The 18,688-nt window shown below is 44.5% G+C and overlaps 1 protein-coding gene and 1 pseudogene across 1 annotated transcript; both read left to right on the top strand.

Annotated features, from left to right (window-relative positions):
• Nucleotides 1-1,348: 1,348 nt before the first annotated feature.
• Nucleotides 1,349-3,515, top strand: LOC120839556. Its single transcript, XM_042288641.1, has 2 exons — nt 1,349-1,421; nt 2,911-3,515. The coding sequence occupies exons 1-2, from the start codon at nt 1,349-1,351 to the stop codon at nt 3,459-3,461; spliced, it is 624 nt and encodes a 207-aa protein (XP_042144575.1). The 3' UTR covers nt 3,462-3,515.
• A 7,207-nt stretch (nt 3,516-10,722) lies between these two features.
• LOC120844946 lies at nt 10,723-15,233 on the top strand (annotated as a pseudogene).
• The last annotated feature ends 3,455 nt before the right edge of the window (nt 15,234-18,688 follow it).

Genomic DNA, 18,688 nt, shown 5'->3' with positions numbered 1-18,688 from the left:
ACGGCCGCCAACGAACGAGCATACGGCGCCGAGAGCCATCGTCATTAGCAGACGATTTTTTCGACTCAAAAGCGGCGCGCGTTCCGTAGGTGTCAACGTTACTAAAACACTCAGTTGGGAGACTCGCCGTCGAAACCTGGGCCGCTGGCGTCCACCGAGACCGAGCTAAATGCGACAACAGCGCCACTCTTTTTCGTTTGTCTGTACTATGGTCACCTCGAGCTTTTTGAAAGGCTGTTTTTGCGTAAAAACGAACGGAAAAGACTCTTTTTGTATGAAATTTATTGGAGTTTAGTACCAAATGATGGGCGCGTGATGTTTTTATCATCTTTAGTTCGCAAGGTTTTGCGGAACAATTAATATTGTTTTTTTACAACCATGCCTCAGCGGGCCTTTCAGGTAGCGCGTCCCGCCCTAGGTGCCTTTTAACTTCAGTGGTCGAACGCGGCGCGTCCGCCGGGGAGATGGGGATGTCTCCCCTCTATCCTTTACCGCTGCAAAATACAAGTCACGTGCCGTTCTTCGAGTGGCCGCTGCGGGAGAGATGGTGGCGTTGTGTTCGTCATTAGCTCGGTGCTCGGAGACAGATTGGCGCCACTTTTTCAAAGCTGTCGCTATGGGAGTTCCCCAATGAGTATTTTAGTAACGTTAGTAGGTGTCAATAGTCGCAGAAACAAAAACATCCGCGTTAGCAACAAGGAACTGTAAAGCAGACGACGTAAGTGCCACGAAAAAAAAAAAAAAAATTAAAATAACCCGACAAACATTTTTTTAATCGATTATATGTCAATTCAATGTGTTTTATTAATAAGGATGATAGAATAATGCCTTGGCAACTGATATCAAGAAAGCTCGCACCGCTTTGGAGCCCAAAAGGTTGTCTGCTAAAGACGTCGGCTCTCGGCGCCCTATGCTCCTTCGTAGGCGGCAGTTGGCGTCGCAACCGCTTGCGCTATCTTTTGTCTCCCGTGGTAAACGGCGCCGTATTGTTTGAAAATCGGTGGCTTCCCTGCGTATGGATAGGACCTAAGCCGTTTTCTTTCTTTACGTTTTCCTCAGGTAAGCTCACTCTTTGCAGATTTAAAAAAAAAAATAAAATCACAGTTACATGGCAACGCTGCACACACTCGTAGTTCGATAGGTTAAGAAACCGAATTTGGCGGCCAATTTAAAGAGCCTGGGCGCGACTTGGGGCTCCCGGTAGAATGCTGAAGAGGGCTAGTTGGTTTTTTAAAAAATATAACTTCATTATGAGCGATTGATGTGCAACTTTGAACAAGGATCGTGAGGAATGAGTGTAAAATATGTGACTATCCTGCTATTTGTTACAGCAAAGTTGTGAACAACAATGGCATTCCTTGCGACTTTCCTGACGCTACTTTGTTTCAACCTGGTTTTGACTGAGGATCTTCCGAAACCAGGTACATCTATATCTTACACCTCCATGAATTTCTTTTATTATCAGACATTTAAATGCGTATGAGTTACATTTTGCTTTATAGAGAAAAAAGAAATAAATGCAGTCTTTTTTCTATTACCATGTAATATAGTTGTGTATATCTGTTTTGTGTTCTTATTACGGCGCATTGGACTATATATATATATATATATATATAATAAACGAGTCAGCCGTCGTTTCGATCGAATTAGATTTGTAAAGGAAAAAAAGAAGAAATAACGTAATTCTATCAGAGGTGGTTACATTGGTAATATCTTAGAAAAGCATCTGCTGTCAGCTCCCACTTGGATGGCAGAGCGGCCAAATTGACGCATTTGTTTTGAGTTTAGTAGAGAATCATATCTCGGTTTGAAAGAAGATTGCAAGAGATAATGATAAGGAGGAGCGGTTTTTTACAAGACCCATCAACTGCGTATGCTGAAGTAGTGGGGCTGCGCTACACGCGGAAACGTCTGGAGCGTATATTTTCCAGTGAAGTGCTTAGTGAAATTTGCGACACTAAGCATGGTATTTCACCATGCTTAATGCCTCGGGGGAGAAATTCGTGCAGGGATGTGCATTGCATAGACAGCGGGTGCAATCTTCTAATCATTGTTAATGCCGACGAGGCGCGCTGGGGGGGGGGGGGGGGGGGGGGGGGGAGAATATTTTCAAACTAGTTTAGCGGATTCCACACTTGACACCCCCGCAATGGAATGTAGCGAGCTCTACATATGAATATTTTGTTTTTAACAAACTGATTCGACACCAAACCAGGATTGTTTTCGCCGCCGTGAGCATCACCCCCACTTTCAGCCCCGTAGCTGACGCCATGACGCCGCATCGCAAAAACCTGAAATTATCGTCGCGTTGGGCGCATGTTGGGAAGAAATCCCCGGAAATCGGCCCTCGTGTGAATGCCGCTGGGAGCAACTGAGAGACGACGCAAATAATTCCTGGAGCAGGAGAAGAAGGGGGACAAGGACAAACAAAAATCTCCACACACAGCCAGGTGACTGGTGAGCGACCGAAAAAATTTGCCACCAGTCGCATAGCTGTGTCTGAAGATTTGGGTTTTTCCTTTGACCCCTTATTCTCCTACACAAGGGATTATGAGAGTCATTATTGTCCAGGTCCCTGGTACCTTTGCATTTAATTGCATTATAATCATAACTTGAGAGATAATCACTGCAATATACGGAAGGATCGGGGCGAATGCCATCGCTTAAAGTGTGTTTAGACCTAAAAAATAGTGTCAGTTCCGATACTAGGCATAGTATTTTGCCATGCTCAAAGCCACGGCACAGATATATTTTTTCATGTTTAGTTATAATTTAAGCCTCGCTAGTCGCTGCGTTTGCAGCGATTGCTTCTCTCAAGTGCTTTGCGGCGAAGCAGACGCACAAGATATTTGAGAAAATAGTTTTGGGCAGGGGCTTATGTCGCGAGGCCTTTGTCTTTCCTACTTACAGAGCATTGCGATGTCCCCGACAAGGCTCAGCTGGAAGACAAGCTAGACAAGCTAATCCGAAATCTCCCCCATGAGCACGTGGCCAACCAGACAAAACTAGAAATACTGCCTCGCGCCATCTTTTTAGAAGAGGGAACTCTCTATGGCCTCGACCTCCTCGAGCAAGACAGACCCTACAAGACGTTTTGCCGCGGAAAGGACACAGTCACCGTGTTCAGCGTTCGTTCCAGGTTCTCAATGCGGATGCGAATCCCCTGGAGTCTTTGTTCGGGACACAACGGCACCATCATCTCAAACGCTCACTTTGTCAGGTTTGAGGGAGAGCTCGTGACAACGAAAACAGACTCAGGCACAGAATATAGGATCAAGAATGTGATTCCGGTAGTACTAGAAGGCTTGTACTTCGGAATGATCGGCGGTGGAGATATTGTGTATGCAATTTCGAGCGCGCTGGGATTTATCCTTTCGGGACTCGTCAGAGTACTTTGGGTCCAAGGAATAACACCTTTCGTCGAAGATGCGTTTCAGCAAGCTCTGAATGAACTGAATTAATCCCGCACGTGTCCCCGCTTCAAGAGTCATTCACCTGTTCCAAGCACAAGCTGGTTTCACGGCGCTTAGCATCACGATCGATTTTTTGAGGGCGTCTCTGTAAATTATTTCAATAAAATATCAAAAATATTACCCATCGTTTCTTCTACTTTTCTTTTGAAGGAGTAGTTCCTAAAAATTGTATTGAAAAAATATCCCGGCATTCTAGAATACGGTTTCAATTTCCTCCATCCCTTCTGCTACATCGCACAGATAATAATAAGGTATTTCTAATCAATATTAACATTTCGCGATGCTCGCATGGAATTGTGGAGGCAAGTGGCATTTATTTATGAAGAAACAATTTGCACTTTGGTTTCCTATAAAAAAAATAACCCAGGTGTTTTAGTCATTGGCCGCTAGGAAGAATTTTAAATTGTCTCTAAAACAAAAGCGATACTAAGGCGACGAAAGGGGGCGATTTTCCCCCATTACGCCCCTCAAAAATAAATTTTTAACGAGATTCTCCAGTCGTGCTCAGAAGAAATGATTGCTTTTTGGTGAAATGGCGAATATTAGATTAACAAGATTGATCTGGGCGACGCTTTGCCAACGATGTTACATCCCTCTCTAACGTCAAATCTCTCTGCAGAACCCCTGTTCCCTCCAGCAAAAGTCCCCCCTCCCCACCCTCCTTCTACCTTTCTCAAGCCTGACCCACATATCCGCCACTACCCTGAGGATATAATACAATTATTTTGTATTTCCCAAGCTTCCGACTGGTTTGCACGAAAGCAGTTATGCACGAGAGACATATCCAGCTGTTAATCATGCAGCTAAATTTACGTTCTTCCTTTGATACGAGAAGTGATCAAAAAGTTCTGCCATTCGACTGAAAACGAAAGTCTGAGAGTGATCTCTTTAAAACTTGAGATAGCTCACCTCTATGCCAAAACATGATCGCAATATCAACCCTTCCGGTCCATCCCTTATTCTGAATCTAGCAGTTTGTTAGTGATGCATTATGTATCAGTAATGAAGTTTTTTGTGCAAAAAAGGTCCGGAAGAAAAATCACAATAGAATGGTAAATGTGCATGAAGGCCTTCAAATGCTACAGTACGTTGTACCTTCAACGAGTTTAAAAGAGGTCTTCTGGTCGCGCAAGACGGCCAAAGACCAGGGCGGTCAAGCACTTCGACTTATTAGGATAATTCAGCCAGAGATAAGAGGCTGATCATGAAAAATTGCCAATTTAAGGTGTCCGAAGTTCAAGCATTTCATATAACAGAGCTTTCACAATCATTGATGACGTTCGGGGTATGTAGAATATACCGGCACGATGGGTGCCACGAAACCTCTTGATGCAAGATCAAGGGAGCTTTTGAGCATCTATGATGGAGCCCCAGAGTATTTTCTTGCCCATGTTTTAACTGGGGATGAGACGTAGTTTTACCGGTTGAACCCATGAGCATGACGTAAAGTTCCTTGGTACCTTTTTTTACAAGTAACAATAACCAATACTAATGGCAAAGCACATACCACTAGAACAAAATGGCGTCGTTCAGTTCGATCTTCTGTTGTGCGCCGCCATTCGCTTCCTAAAACCTGCACCGTCACGCAGTTTGCGCTTCAAGGGAATGTACCTACTTGTAGGAAGCTCTGATCTAGGAACTTTAGCGTGACCTCGTTGATTGCCATAGCGGTTGTTCTGAAACGTCATCACGTTTCTTCGCCAACAGATATGGAGGCACATTGTTCTTGTCTTCCGGAAACAGCTGAATAGGTCCCTCCCCTTCGAGGTCTGTAGCAGGCTGGGGCGATGCTTGTTCTGGTGACATGGAAAAACTCGGTGTTAGACTCGGTGGTGTACCAACAACAATATCTAGTGGTTTCCTCGCCGCCGGGTCTTGATGAGGACGCAGCTGGTCGATGTGGCGTCGAACCGCAGCCGTTATGGTTTCCACGTTACCTGACGTCACGTGACCTACAATCATGCAGTTTCCCCGCTAAATTTAGCGAAAAAATATATGTCACGTGACACACGAATCCCTCACGCCACACCTCTCCTCTCTTTCATTTATTTGTTTCTCCCCGCCCCTTCCAGCTCTTAGATAACCCTATGTTATGTTGCTACCAGGCTGTTTTACAGCATTTCATGCATTATGTTTATCATTATATATATTTATTTATTTGGTACTTCCAGTGAATTTCGGCATTTAGTGGGGGCGGGGGGGAGGGGGGGAGAGAAATAAAAAAAGTGATACGAGCAAAAAAAACAACAAAAAAAAAAACAGGCAAATTATTAGGTAAGCACCTTCGACAAATTTTTAAAACCTCGCGAGATCAAAAGTACTTCACCACTCCTTCCGACATCCATGGCACCCTTCCGATTTTGCGTCTCTCAACGCACTCAATAACACTTTGCGACAGTTAAAAGAAATAAATGATATACGAAACCTTATCGCTCTGAGTACACCAAGATCTGCAGCACCTATGCATAAAAATAATTATAGTCTACTGTGTTTACCTCTGGCTGGGATTTATCCTTTACGCAATCATATAAATTCAATGCCCCTACGTGAAGGTGAACATTTCGGCAGATGTCTGCCTGGTTGGGTTAAATGTTATAAATAAATAAAGGGCAAACGCCAACCAATCCCTAAAAGATCGTAGGGTCCCAACGTTTCGGTGCCGGCTCGGCACCTTCTTCAGGGGGGCTATTTAAAAGAGAAGCAGCTTCTTTCTTTTCTTCTGCGGTGAATGTAGGGCAGTAAACGAAGATACTGCCCTACATTCACCGCAGAAGAAAAGAAAGAAGCTGCTTCTCTTTTAAATAGCCCCCCTGAAGAAGGTGCCGAGCCGGCACCGAAACGTTGGGACCCTACGATCTTTTAGGGATTGGTTGGCGTTTGCCCTTTATTTATTTATAATGTCCCTACCGTTTCAAAAGCAGTATAAAAGTATCGTTTGATAAAGCAGAGACAAATATTGAAAGTAATTTGTTCTACTTGCGCACTGTTTTGGAAAACAATTGAACTCTCAAAGTCCGCAGTGTTGCACCTTTATTCAGTAACATTATGAATACAATCCACATGCCCGGATAGGTAATATGGGGGAAACAGGTAGGTTTCACGTAGGATGCCAGTATTGCAATCTGGTTGGTAGTCATTCAGGATTTTAGGAGTTCAGCTTTCAATTGCCTAGAAATTGTTTTCCTTCTGTGTAGGTAAATTTGTATTTTTCCGCCCGCGCACCCTGCTGGGTAAATTCCCAGCAGGTGCGCCACGTTTCGATACTTGTGAACTCCATTATAATATTTATCTTTCTAATTAAATGGTCGCTTTATTAAACAACCGTTGTTTAAAAAGTTACGCCCTCTTTATTGGCAAGGCCTCACCAGGGTGTAGTCCTGTCGACTGGTCAGCAGAGGCCAGATTCACGAAGCGATCTTACGCCAAAAGTGTTCGTAAGACAAAACTTAAGAACAAATTCGTATCCATGAAACGAAATTTTCGTAAGTTTTGCGCAGGTTACGACGAAATCCTACTACAGCTCCAAAGCTGGCCTAAAGGGGCCCTGCAACAACTTTTCGACTGGTTTTTAATTTGCACCGAACATGAGCGCACTCAACGTAGAAACTTAAAGAAACTTTTATTTTCTAAAATTTCGCTTCATTATTAAAGTTATAGGCATATAAGAATTACAAAAACAAGCAAAAAATAACATCCTTCATGACGTCGTAGGTCCTGGCTTGAGTGGCCTTGAACTAGAGGAGGAGTAGTGAGCTCATCGAGCGCTCACGGCTGCCGCATTCCGTGTCGACGGCTCGAGAGGGCGCCACTAAAACGCGTGTTAGATAGGCTGTATGAAGCGGGCGGCCAGGGCGGCTCACATTGCATTTGCTGCGCAATTAAAGACTAATTCGGCATAACACTTTATTGGCCACAAACGACAGCAATCACGGGGTAAAGATCAGTTCAGAACGGGAGCCACCTCGAGCTGCCACACCGCGAAATGGCCAAATCGCCAGCCAAGCCCGCGCCAAAAGCCTTCGGAACGCTCGGAACCGGTCGGATCCTCGAGCCGGTATACGACCGCAGCGCCGCCGCGTGCATCCGGGACCTTTCCACACTCGTTGTTCGTCGGAACCTCATCCCACTAGCCCTTTCTAAATTGCGCCGTTTTTTGCGCCGCTTGGTGGCGGGTTTGTCGACAGGGTTTTCTTGTTTCCGTACCTTATAAACTGCATTTGTTTCTTTTCTGATCTAACCGTACTGAACAAAAACTACTTTCATACATAATTGAAACGGTTTGCGACACTTATATTTTGTATCTAAAAAAAAAAAAAAAAAAAAAGCTTTTCGCGGTTCTGATTAGTAGTAAGCCCAGGACCAAATACGTCACATATCGCGCGCTTTCGGCAACGCGGGTCGCCCTCGTAGGTGGAGGACGTTCCCGTGTCGTCCGGTTAAAATATGACTCACTGATATTTAGTTATTCTCTCCGTGCCCGCTGTCTTGCCCGAACCCCAAGAGACGTGGAAACCGCAAAAAAAGGCAGACGCCTAAATATGATTGCAGGACACCTTTAAGCACTTCTTACGATCAAATCAGCATGGCCAACAGTGTCGCTCAGTTGTTGCTTGCGACGACCAATGGACGTTTATTTTTCTTCGTGGGAATTTAGAAACGTAAGTAGTCATTGGCGGGTGTCAGGAAATAGCTTCAAGGGCACTCCCGGTCTGTGTAGTGGCAAGTGGCAATATTTACGGCGCGCGAAACCCGCTTATAATGTGTGGGCTGTCTATAGCTTCATCACTCGACGTTGGTCCCCTCAGGTTACACATCTTCGAACCTCCGGATGCTCTAGGGATATTTCAATCCAGGTAAGGCGTACTCTATAGACTGTTTGATCCTTCAAATGGGTATACATGATTCTGTCTTGATATTTAAACTAAACTAGGGAAGTCATTGTTTAGAAGTTTTGACCCCATCAATCGCATTCATTTATTCAAGTAATACTATGGATTAATAGAGTCGTCTACTTGCAGGCATGAGATACAAAAAAGAGTGAATTCACAGTTCTTGACCCTGCTGATTCTTATTAAAATGGGATAAACGGCTCAACATGTCTTCTGAACTGGGGATTTGATCGTATGCGCGCTTATGTATGGAGTAAAGACGCTTAAATATAATCAGTGTATAAGCTGAGGCAAATAGTTTCTTCAATATTCTCCCACAAAAGTGCTTTTAGCTTTGGTTTAGCAGACAACAGCAGTAAGATCATATAACCCCCCCCCCCCCCCCTCCCCCGCCCCCCGTTTCCCTCGTACTTTTATTTCGTTTGGTTTAGATTTAATTACTCGGGGAAGCAATATCGATTGTAATCGATCTTATTCAGAAGTTGAATTTATCAATCGCACAGCACTAGTCTAAATATTGGTAAAAAAGTAGCTATTTGGTGTTTATGTTGCGCAGGACTCAGTGGATGCAATCTGTGTACATTTGACAGGCATGCAAATATTTCATTTGTGAATTGAAAATGATTATTGATATTTAAAGAAGTTATCAGCACACAAAAACAAAGAGAAAGAATAAAGACAAAAAGAATACAAGCGCTGACTCAACTAAACATTCATCCATGTTAATATGTTTAGCTGAGTGTCCGCTTGTAAAATATTTAGGTTCTTTCTAGTTTATTCAGGTGCATGATGTATATGTATGTATATTTTGATATATGTATAATTTTAATATTGCTGCTACGACTGCTGTGACGCGTTTAAGGGGACAGAAGCCTCGTCAGGTAGCTTCGCCAACCATTTCCTGCTCCCTCTCTTACATTTTATTATATCTAATATACTTCTTAATTGATCCCTTCTTCCCACGCTGTTTACGCCCTTTTGTGACTATGAACCAAGTCGCCCACATCGCCACTTTGATAATTATGTGTGAACGTCCGAGTGAAAGAACATTGTCAAATAAATATTAATATATCTGCAGCTTCATTGAATATACTACCGGGGGTCCCAAGTAGCGGCCAGGGTCTTTAAATCGACCGCAAAAATCGGTTTCTTAACCTATCGCGCTACGATTTTGTGCAGCGTTGCCCACAGATGGCGCTTTTCCTTTTTCTTTTTTTAATTTGTGATGAGTGAACTTACCCGAGGAAAAAGTAAAGAAAGAAAAAGGCTTAGCTCCTATGGAAATGCAGCGATTCCACCGGTGTTGAAGCAATACGGCGCCGTTTCGCACAGGAGACAAGAGGTGGCGCCAACGGTCGCGACGCCAACGAACGAGCATACGGCGCCGAGAGCCGGCGTCTTTAGCAAACGATCTTTTCGACTCAAAAGCGGCGCGCGTTCCGCAGGTGGCGACAGTCGCAAGAACAAAAACAGGCGCGGTAACAACAAGGAACTCAAAAGCAAACGACGTATGTACAAAAAAAAAAAAAGAAAAAAAAACAGTTAAAGTAACCATACAATTCATTGTGTTTTATTAGTAAGGATGATAAAATAATGCATTTGCAACTGATATGAAAAAAGCTCACGCCGCTTTTGAGTCGAAAACATCGTCAGCTATATACGCCGGCTCTCGGCGTTATAGACGCTTTAAACACGCGCAATATTGAGCCGCCATTGCCGACCTTCTCTTGTCTTGCCAAAATGTGGAGCCACTGAAGCGGGCGCTGACGAGCCTCCTCAAAGGCATATGCAAGAGAGAAGGATACACTAGCACCTATAGGGGCAGTAACCTGTCCTGCGGTGCCAATAAAGAAGTGAAGCGAATGAAATAAGAGGAAACAAAAACTGAAGGTCGGTTATGGCGGCGTCCATGCACAGATGCCTGAAAGCGTCTATATGCTCGTTCGTTGGCGGCTGTTGGCATCGCGACCGCTTGAGCTCTCTTTTTTCTCCCGTGGTAAACGGCACCGTATTGTTTGAAGACCGCTGGCTTCCCTGCGTATGCATAGGAGCTAAGCCTTCTTCTTTCTTTAGTTTTCCTCCGGTAAGCTCACTCTTTTTACAAAAAAATTGCACCGTCGGTGCGCAACGCTGCACAAAATCGTAGCGCGATCGGTTAAGAAACCAAATTTCGCGGTCGATTTAAAGAGCCTGGCGGTTAGTTGGTACACCCGGTAGAATATTGAAGAGGGCTATTTATTTAGTTAAAAATATAACTTTATTATAAACTCTTGATGTGCTACTTTGAACAAGGATCGCGAGGAATGAGTGTAAAATATGTTACTATCATGCTATTTGTTACAGCAAAGTTGTGAACTACAATGGCATTACTTGTGACTTTCCTGACGCTACTTTGTTTCAACCTGGTTTGGACTGAGGATCTTCCAAAATCATGTAAATCTATATCTTATGCCTCCGGGCATTTATTTTATTATGAGATATTTGAAAGCGTAAATGTTACCCTTTGTTTTTGAAAGAAACAAAATTCAATGCGGAATATTTTTTTTAATAACATCTAAAATAGTTGTGTATACCTGGTTTCTATTCTTCTTACGGCACATTGAAATATATATATAATAAACGAGTCAGCCGTCGTCTCAATCAAATTAGAATTTAAAAAAAGAAAAAATAACGTAATGCTATCAGAGGTGGTGACATTGGTAATACCTTTGATAAGCATCTGCTGTCAGCTCACACTGGGATGGCAGAGCGGCCAAATTAACGCATTTGTTTTGAGTTTTGTAGAGAATCATATCTGGGTATGAAAGAAAATTGCAAGAGAGAGTGATAGGGAGGAGCGGTTTTTTACAAGTCCCATCAACTGCGTATGCTGAGGTAGTGGGGCTGCGCTGCACACGAAAACGTCTGGAGCGTCTATTTTCCGGCAAAATGCTTAGTGTAAACTTCTTAGTGAGCGCGTTGGTAATGATGTAGGTTTAGAAAGAGTTATATACGTAAACACAGGGGACGGGACAACACATCTTTCACATCTTAGTGTAAGTAGCGACACTAAGGGCCGGTTGCACCAACGCCGCTTACCTTAACCCAAAGCGGCACTTTCCTAAGCCGGCTTAGCGCCCTAAACCGAGCTCAGATAATCACGGGTTTAAATTCCGGTTGCACCAACGTTAAGCCGGCTTTACAGATGCGCCCCTAGCTAAACGCTGGATTTGCGTAGGGAATCTAGGGACAAACAGAGCGAACTAGGGAACGCTCAGAGGGACGAATACGATTGGCGGAGAGGAATCACGTGATGTAAAAAACAAAAACAAAAAAACTGCCGTAGTAGTCGTCGTCGGCGTCTGCTTTTCGCTGTATTTCTTCGGTGAGTAACAAATTAAAGGTCTCCAAATTCAATCATTTTTTCGTTTAACTTTCAAAAACAGAAGTCAAAGCTTCAAATAAACACGAATGCTCTTTACATCTGTAATTGTGTGTTTAATATCGGTTGATAACAGGATATTTTGACAGTGGTAGTAGTTTTCGTGCTCACATTTTGAGGTGAAGGAGCCATCGGGGACTCTACTCGCTACATCGCTGAAGGCAAAACATCATCGATATAAGTAGGGGGGTAAGATGACTACTAAAATCAAGTCAAGCCTGAGTTTGATGAAGTTCAAAACAGTGACGAACTCGCCACGGCAGCTGCGAAGATGCCCGGAAATCGTCGAATAGAAGTCGTCGAGAGGTCAGGTCACGAGACCTTGCATCGACGGCACTCGTTGCTATCAGCAAGGTGACAGAACTGTACTGTACCGTCGTTGAACATCCGCTACAGCCTCAAACGGACTTCAGTTTCACACTGTCGAGTTCAGAAAGAAAAAACTCCCACTAGTACATCACATCGCGCCGATAAGAACAGTCGTCTCTTCGCATCGCCTGCCCCAGCCTGCCCCGATACGGCAATGAACGAATCTAGCATAGTAGTCGTTACGATTTGTCGTCGCCACGAATGAAAGATATAAAGCAAAATATTCCTAAAAAATCGCGATCACCAAAAAAGTTATGGTTATGGAACGATACAGTTTTCTGAAGCCAAGATTCTACTCGCGAGATTAGCAAAATTCCCTGAAGATTGTCTCAAAACTCAGAAAACGGAAGAAATTAAATTTTTGTTGTTTTATTACTTAAAAGAGCCGCAATCTAATGCGAACGGCAGAGGAGTCGACAATCAGCTGATCGCCGAGATCATGTACTGCCACTATTCAACGCGCTGATCGAATTGAAGGATACGCGCTGCAAGTGTAAATAAAGAATGTGGTAAATAACAATACATTACGGTTATGCGAAAATTATTAAGTACATACGAATAAGCTCGTTGACAGAGGAACCAACGGGAAGACAGACGTGATCCCCGTGAGCCCCACAGACCCACAGCTCCGTACGTATCTCGGTTAGGGATAACACGCCCTGAGAGTGGAGAGCCAACTTGAAAAGAGGGGTCGATAAACACTTCACGCGACAATATTTTGCATCCTTGTCACAATCGAAGGTCATTTTGTCGAGACTATTACGCTGATGTAGCCTAAAACACTTTGCACAACCAATTTCGTCCACCGCGTCGACCGCGACAAACCAGCCGCCATGTTTTTAATCCAGGATTAAGAAACAACCAAAAGCAAAGCGCCCAATGTTGAGCCATAGCCTCCTCTATATGTGGTTGAGCGCTCAAGTTAAGCGTAGTTTAGTGCTAGGTTTAACGATAAGCGAGTTTGGTGCAACCGAACGAAACCGAAACTAAGCTTAGGTTCTCGGCTAAGCTCCGCTTTGTGCTAAGCGGCGTTGGTGCAACCGGCCATAAGCATGGTATTTCACCAGGCTTTATGCCTCGGGGGACAAATCTGTGCAGGGATGTGCACGGCGTAGAACAGCGGGTGCAATTTTCTAATCATTGTTAATGCCGACGAGGTGCCCTGGGGAGGGGGGGGGGATGTTTGCAGACCAGTTTAGCGGATTCCACACTTTACACCCCCGCAATGGAATGTAGCAAGAACTACACATGATTTTTTTTTTTAAACGAACTGATTCGACCTTAAACCAGGATTGTTTTCGGCGCGTGAGCATCACCCCTCCTTCAGCCGCGTAGCTGACTCCATGGCGCCTCATCGCAAAAACACGACATTATCGTCGCGTAATTCGCATGTTGGGAAGAAATCCCCGGAAATTGTCCCTCGTGTGAATGCCACTGAGAGCACCTGAGAGACGACTCTAATAATCCCTGGAATAGGAGAATATGGGTCAGAAGGACAAACACAAATCTCCAAACAGAGGTAGGTGACGGGTGCGCGACCGAAAACATCCGCTACCAGACACATAGCCATGTTTGGAAATTAAAATTGGAAAAAAAAAATAACCTGAGAGATAATCACTGGAATATATGAAAGGATCGGGGCGAATGCCATCACTGAAAGTATGTTTAGGCCTAAAAATAGTGTCAGTTGCGACACTAGGCATGGTATTTCACCATGCTTAAAGCCACGGCACAGGCGATACGGCCAGCATCTGTTCACAAGTTGATGGCCCGTAAGAGGTTCGCCCAAGGGTCTTCGCGCGTGCTCCGTGTCACCCTGGGGCGGGGCGTGGCGGAGGCCGCGGTTGCGGGCTTGGCTGCGCGGGGTGCACCACACACAGCGGTGCGCTCGCGTGTTTGGGCTTGTGGCTGGGGCCTCCGCCGTGGTCTGCGTGGGGGTGGGGTGGGGCACAGCGGGGTTTCTTATCTTCCCCTCTGGGTTATGATTATTCCTTGTTTTTATACATCTATATATACCTTTCCAGCGGCAGTCTCGAACGAAACGAGCGGGAAAAAATGCTGAGTCACTGAGCTGTGGACGCATGCGCAGCGTCCGATATACCGCACAGCAGATCAACAGCACATGCTTGGAAGGCGTTCCACAGCCCAGCAGACAAAGATGGCAGCGCAGAGGAGGTGATTTCTGCAAGGGTCTATATGTTATCTTGCACTTACGACTGCTGTTTGTTTATGTTTACACCTACTCAGCGGCGGGCTAGCAGGCGGACATGCGTAAGGGTACCAACCTTTCTGTCTAGCCTTGCACGCCGCTGAGTGGGCAAGCTTTCTTGTACAAATAAAAATTATTATTATTATTATTATTATTATTATTATTATTATTATATATTTTTTCATGTCTAGTTATCATTTCAGCCTTTGCTGCGGTTGCTTCTCTCAAGTGCTTTGCGGCGAAGCAGACGCTCCAGCTATTTGAGAAAATAGTTTTGGAGAGGGGCTTATGTCGCAAGGCCGTTGCTTTTCCTACCTACAGAGCATTGCGATTTCCCCGACAAGGCTCAGCTGGAAGACAAGCTAGACAAGCTAATCCGAAATCTCCCCGAGGAGCACGTGGCCATCCAGACAGAAATGGCAATACTGCATCGCGCCATCTTCTTAGAAGAGGGAACTCTATTTGGCCTTAACCTCCTCCAGCAAGACAGACCCTACAAGACGTTTTGCCGCGGAAAGGACACAGTCAGCGTCTTCAGCGTGCGTTCCAGGTACTCCCTGCGGATGCACATCGCCTGAAGGCTTTGTTCGGGAGTCAACGGCACCTTCACCTCTAAGGCTAACCTTGTGAGGTTTGAAGGAGAGCTGGTGACGACGAAGACAGATTCCGGCACAGAAAATAGAATCAGAAATGTAATTCCGGTGGTACTGGAAGGCTTGCACATCGGAATCAACGGCGTTGGAGACACCGTGGATGAAATTTCGAACGCATTAGGAGTTATCCTTTCGGGACTCGTCAGAGTACTTTGGGTACAAGGAATAACACCTTTCGTCGAAGAAGCGTTTCAGCAAGCTCTGAATGAACTGAATTAATCCCGCACGTGTCCGCGCTTCAAGAGTCATTTACCTATTCCAAGCACAAGTTGGTTTCACGGCACTTAGCATGACAATAAATTTTTTAGGGCGTTTTTGTAGATTATTTCAATAAAGTAACAAAAAATTACCCATTGTTTCTTTTTTTTCGTTTTGGAGGAGTAGTCAAACAATATCCAGGCATTCTAGAATACGGTTTCAATTTCCTCCATCCCTCAAGTGCTGTGTTACAATGCACAAATAATAACAAGGTATTACTAATCAACTGCAAATTTTCACGATGCTCGAATGCAATTGCGGGGGTAAGTGGCACTTATTTATTGAAAAGAAATTTCGCATTTTGGTTTCCTATAAATAAAACAAAGGTTCTTCTTATTGGCCGATAAGAAAAAATGTTACATTCTCGCTAAAACAAGCGCGATATTAAGGGGACGGAGGGGGGCAATTTACCCACTTACGCCCCTCAAAAATGAATTCTTAATGAGATACTCCAGTCTGATTAGGAAGAAATTATTGCTTTTTGGTGAAATGGCCAACATTAGATTAACAAAATTGATCTGGGCGAAGCTTTGCCGGCGATGTCACATCCGTCTCTAAATTCAAATCTCTCTGCAAAACCCCCGCTCCCTCCAGCAAAATCCCCCCCCCCCCCCCCCAACCTTCTTCCACCTTGCCCAAGCCTGACCCAGATATCCGCCAGTACCTTTAGGATTTAAAATAATCACTCGGTAAAGAAAAATCACGATAGAATGGTAAATGAGCATGAAGGGAATGTCCTACATATGCTATAGTACGTCGTAGCTTCAACGAGTTTAAACGCGGCCGTCTGGACGTGCAAGACGACCCGAGGCCAGGCGGTCAAGCACTTCGACTTATTAGGATAATTCAGCCGAAGTTGAGAGACTGATCATGAAAACTTGCCGATTGAAGGTGTCCAAAGTATGAACGTTTCGTATGACAGAGCTCTCACAATCATTGATGAAGTTCGGGGTATGCAGAAGATCCCGGCACGATGGGTGCTACGAAACCTCTTGATGGATGATCAAGGGAGCTTTTGAGCCTCTATGAAGGAGCCCCAGAATATTTTCCTGCCCGTTTTCTGACTGGGGATGAGACGTAGATTTAGCGGTTGGACCCATGAACGTGACGTAAACCTCTTTGGTACAGTTCTAATCAGACTTGTCTATAACGCGCGAGCGTGCGGCTTTCTCCGGGGAGCGCTAGACTGGTGGCATTCGCGGAAACTAAACTAGTCACGTGGCGCAACATGGAACGGCCCGCTCGAGGGGTGTCCTGCCCACTCTATCAGCTGGCGGCGAACGCGGAAGGCTGCCCGCACGCTTTTTACAAACATCATTGCTCGAACAATAAACAAACTAAAGCACGAAGGTGTATCAATGATGTCGTCATCAAAAAACAAAAATGTATTACAAACCACTTTACTTTTATCGCTTATCAAGCTGGTAGAGTGGGCCGGGCACCCCTCGAGCGGGCCGTTCCATGTTGCGCCACGTGACTAGCTTCGTTTCCGCGAATGCCACCAGTCCAGCGCTCCCCGGAGAAAGCCGCACGCTCGCGCGTTATAGACAAGTCTGATTAGCACAGTACCTCTTTTTACAAGCATCGATAACCAATACTAATGGCAAAGCACATACACGCTGGAACAAAATGGCGTCGTTCAGTTCGGTCTTCTGCTGTGCGCCGCCATTCGCTTCCTAAAACCTGCATCGTCACGCAGTTTGCGCTTCAAGGGAATGTAGCTACTTGTAGGAAGCTCTGATCTAGGAACTTTAGCGTGACGTCGTTGATCGCCATAACCGTTGTTCTGAAACGTCATCACGTTTTTTCGCCAACAGATATGGAGGCACATTGTTCTTGCCTTCCGGAAACAGCTCAATAGGTCCCTCCCCTTCGAGGTCTGTAGCAGGCTGGGGCGATGCTTGTTCTGGTGACATGGAAAAACTCGGTGTTCGACTCGGTGGTGTACCAACAACAATATCTAGTGGTTTCCTTGCCGCTGGGTCGTGATGAGGACGCAGTTGGTCGATGTGGCGTCGAACCGCAGCCGTAATGGTTTCCACGTTACCTAACGTCACGTGACCTACAAACATGCAGTTTCCCCGCTAAATTTAGCGAAAAAATACACGTCACGTGAAACACCAAACCCCTCACGCCACACCTCTCCTCTCTTTTATTTCTTTTTCTCTCCCCACCCGTTCTCGCTCCTAGCAACACCTTCATAATAACCCTAGGTTATGTTGCTACCAGGCTGTTTCACAACATTTAATGCATTATATATATATATATACTATAAAATATATTTATTTATTCAGTACCTGCAGTGAATTTCGGCGTTTAGCCGGGAGGGGGGGGGGAGGGATAGAAACAGTGATACGAGCAAAAAAAAAAAAATAAATCTAGCAAATTAACAGGTAAGCATCTTGAACTAAACTTTGAAACCTCGAAATCTAATTTTTAAAACCTTAAATCCCACTTCGTGACAGTTAAAACAAATATACGATATACGAAGCCTTATCGCTCTGAGTTCACCAAGATCTGCAGCACCTATGCATAAAAATAATTATAGTCTACTGTGTTAACCTCTGGCTGGCATTTATCCTCTACGCAATCATATCAATTGAATGACCTTACCGTTTCAAAAGCAGTAAAAAAGGCATCGTTTGATAAAGCAGACAAAAACAGAAGGTAATTTGTTCTACTGGCGCACTATTTTTGGGTTACAAAATGAACTCTCAAAACCCGCAGTGTTGCACCTTTATTCAATCACTCTATGAATACTAGCGACATGCCCGGATAGGTAATATGGAGGAAACAGGTAGGTGGTTTCACGTGGGATGCCAGCCTTGGAGTGGAATATACAATGGAAAAACATTCAACGAAGCCTAGCTCTGCGGCATTCCAGTGTATTCCAGTTCAACATTCGTCTTGGGGGTGTTGCACTAAACTCTCTATCTTTAAAAAAAAATTCCTAAAACATACCTTGCCGCTAGATTTCAAACTTTTTCTAATTTAATTTTATCTAGACTAGTTGGGGGTCCCACACAGTGCAGTGATATTCGGATATTGGTATTACGTTTGTTTCATATAATAGTTCCCGCGTAACCTGTGGAAAGTTACCAGGGTTTCGGCGCAAGAAACCCTACTATTTACATGCTGCTGCCAGCTCACCGAGGATGTAAGGAGTACACTTAAAAGCTTGCTATCTGAAACCGATTTTAAACGACTGTTATCTGATACCATAAAGAGAACTGGTGTTCCTGTTTTCTAGAAAAAGCCTTGCACACGGTTTTATCTAGGTTCAACTTAAACCGCCATTTTCCGCGCGATTTATTTATATATAAACTAAATCCCTTTGAATAATGGAATCGTTACTATAACATGTAACGTCTCAATATAGTATGCAATCGTCTGCGAACATTTTAATGCAAGAAGTG

This window comes from Ixodes scapularis, unplaced genomic scaffold (genome assembly GCF_016920785.2).
Source record: "Ixodes scapularis isolate PalLabHiFi unplaced genomic scaffold, ASM1692078v2 PGA_scaffold10__122_contigs__length_95168666, whole genome shotgun sequence".
Taxonomy (NCBI): Eukaryota; Metazoa; Arthropoda; class Arachnida; order Ixodida; family Ixodidae; genus Ixodes; species Ixodes scapularis.
This window is presented reverse-complemented; position numbering and strand designations above follow the sequence as displayed.

Excerpts from the sequence above, each read along its gene's own strand:
- LOC120839556 (XM_042288641.1), top strand. The coding sequence starts at position 1,349 with ATGGCATTCCTTGCGACTTTCCTGACGCTACTTTGTTTCAACCTGGTT. Across the intron at positions 1,422-2,910 it reads TGAGGATCTTCCGAAACCAG|AGCATTGCGATGTCCCCGAC; the intron begins GTACATCTATAT and ends TCCTACTTACAG.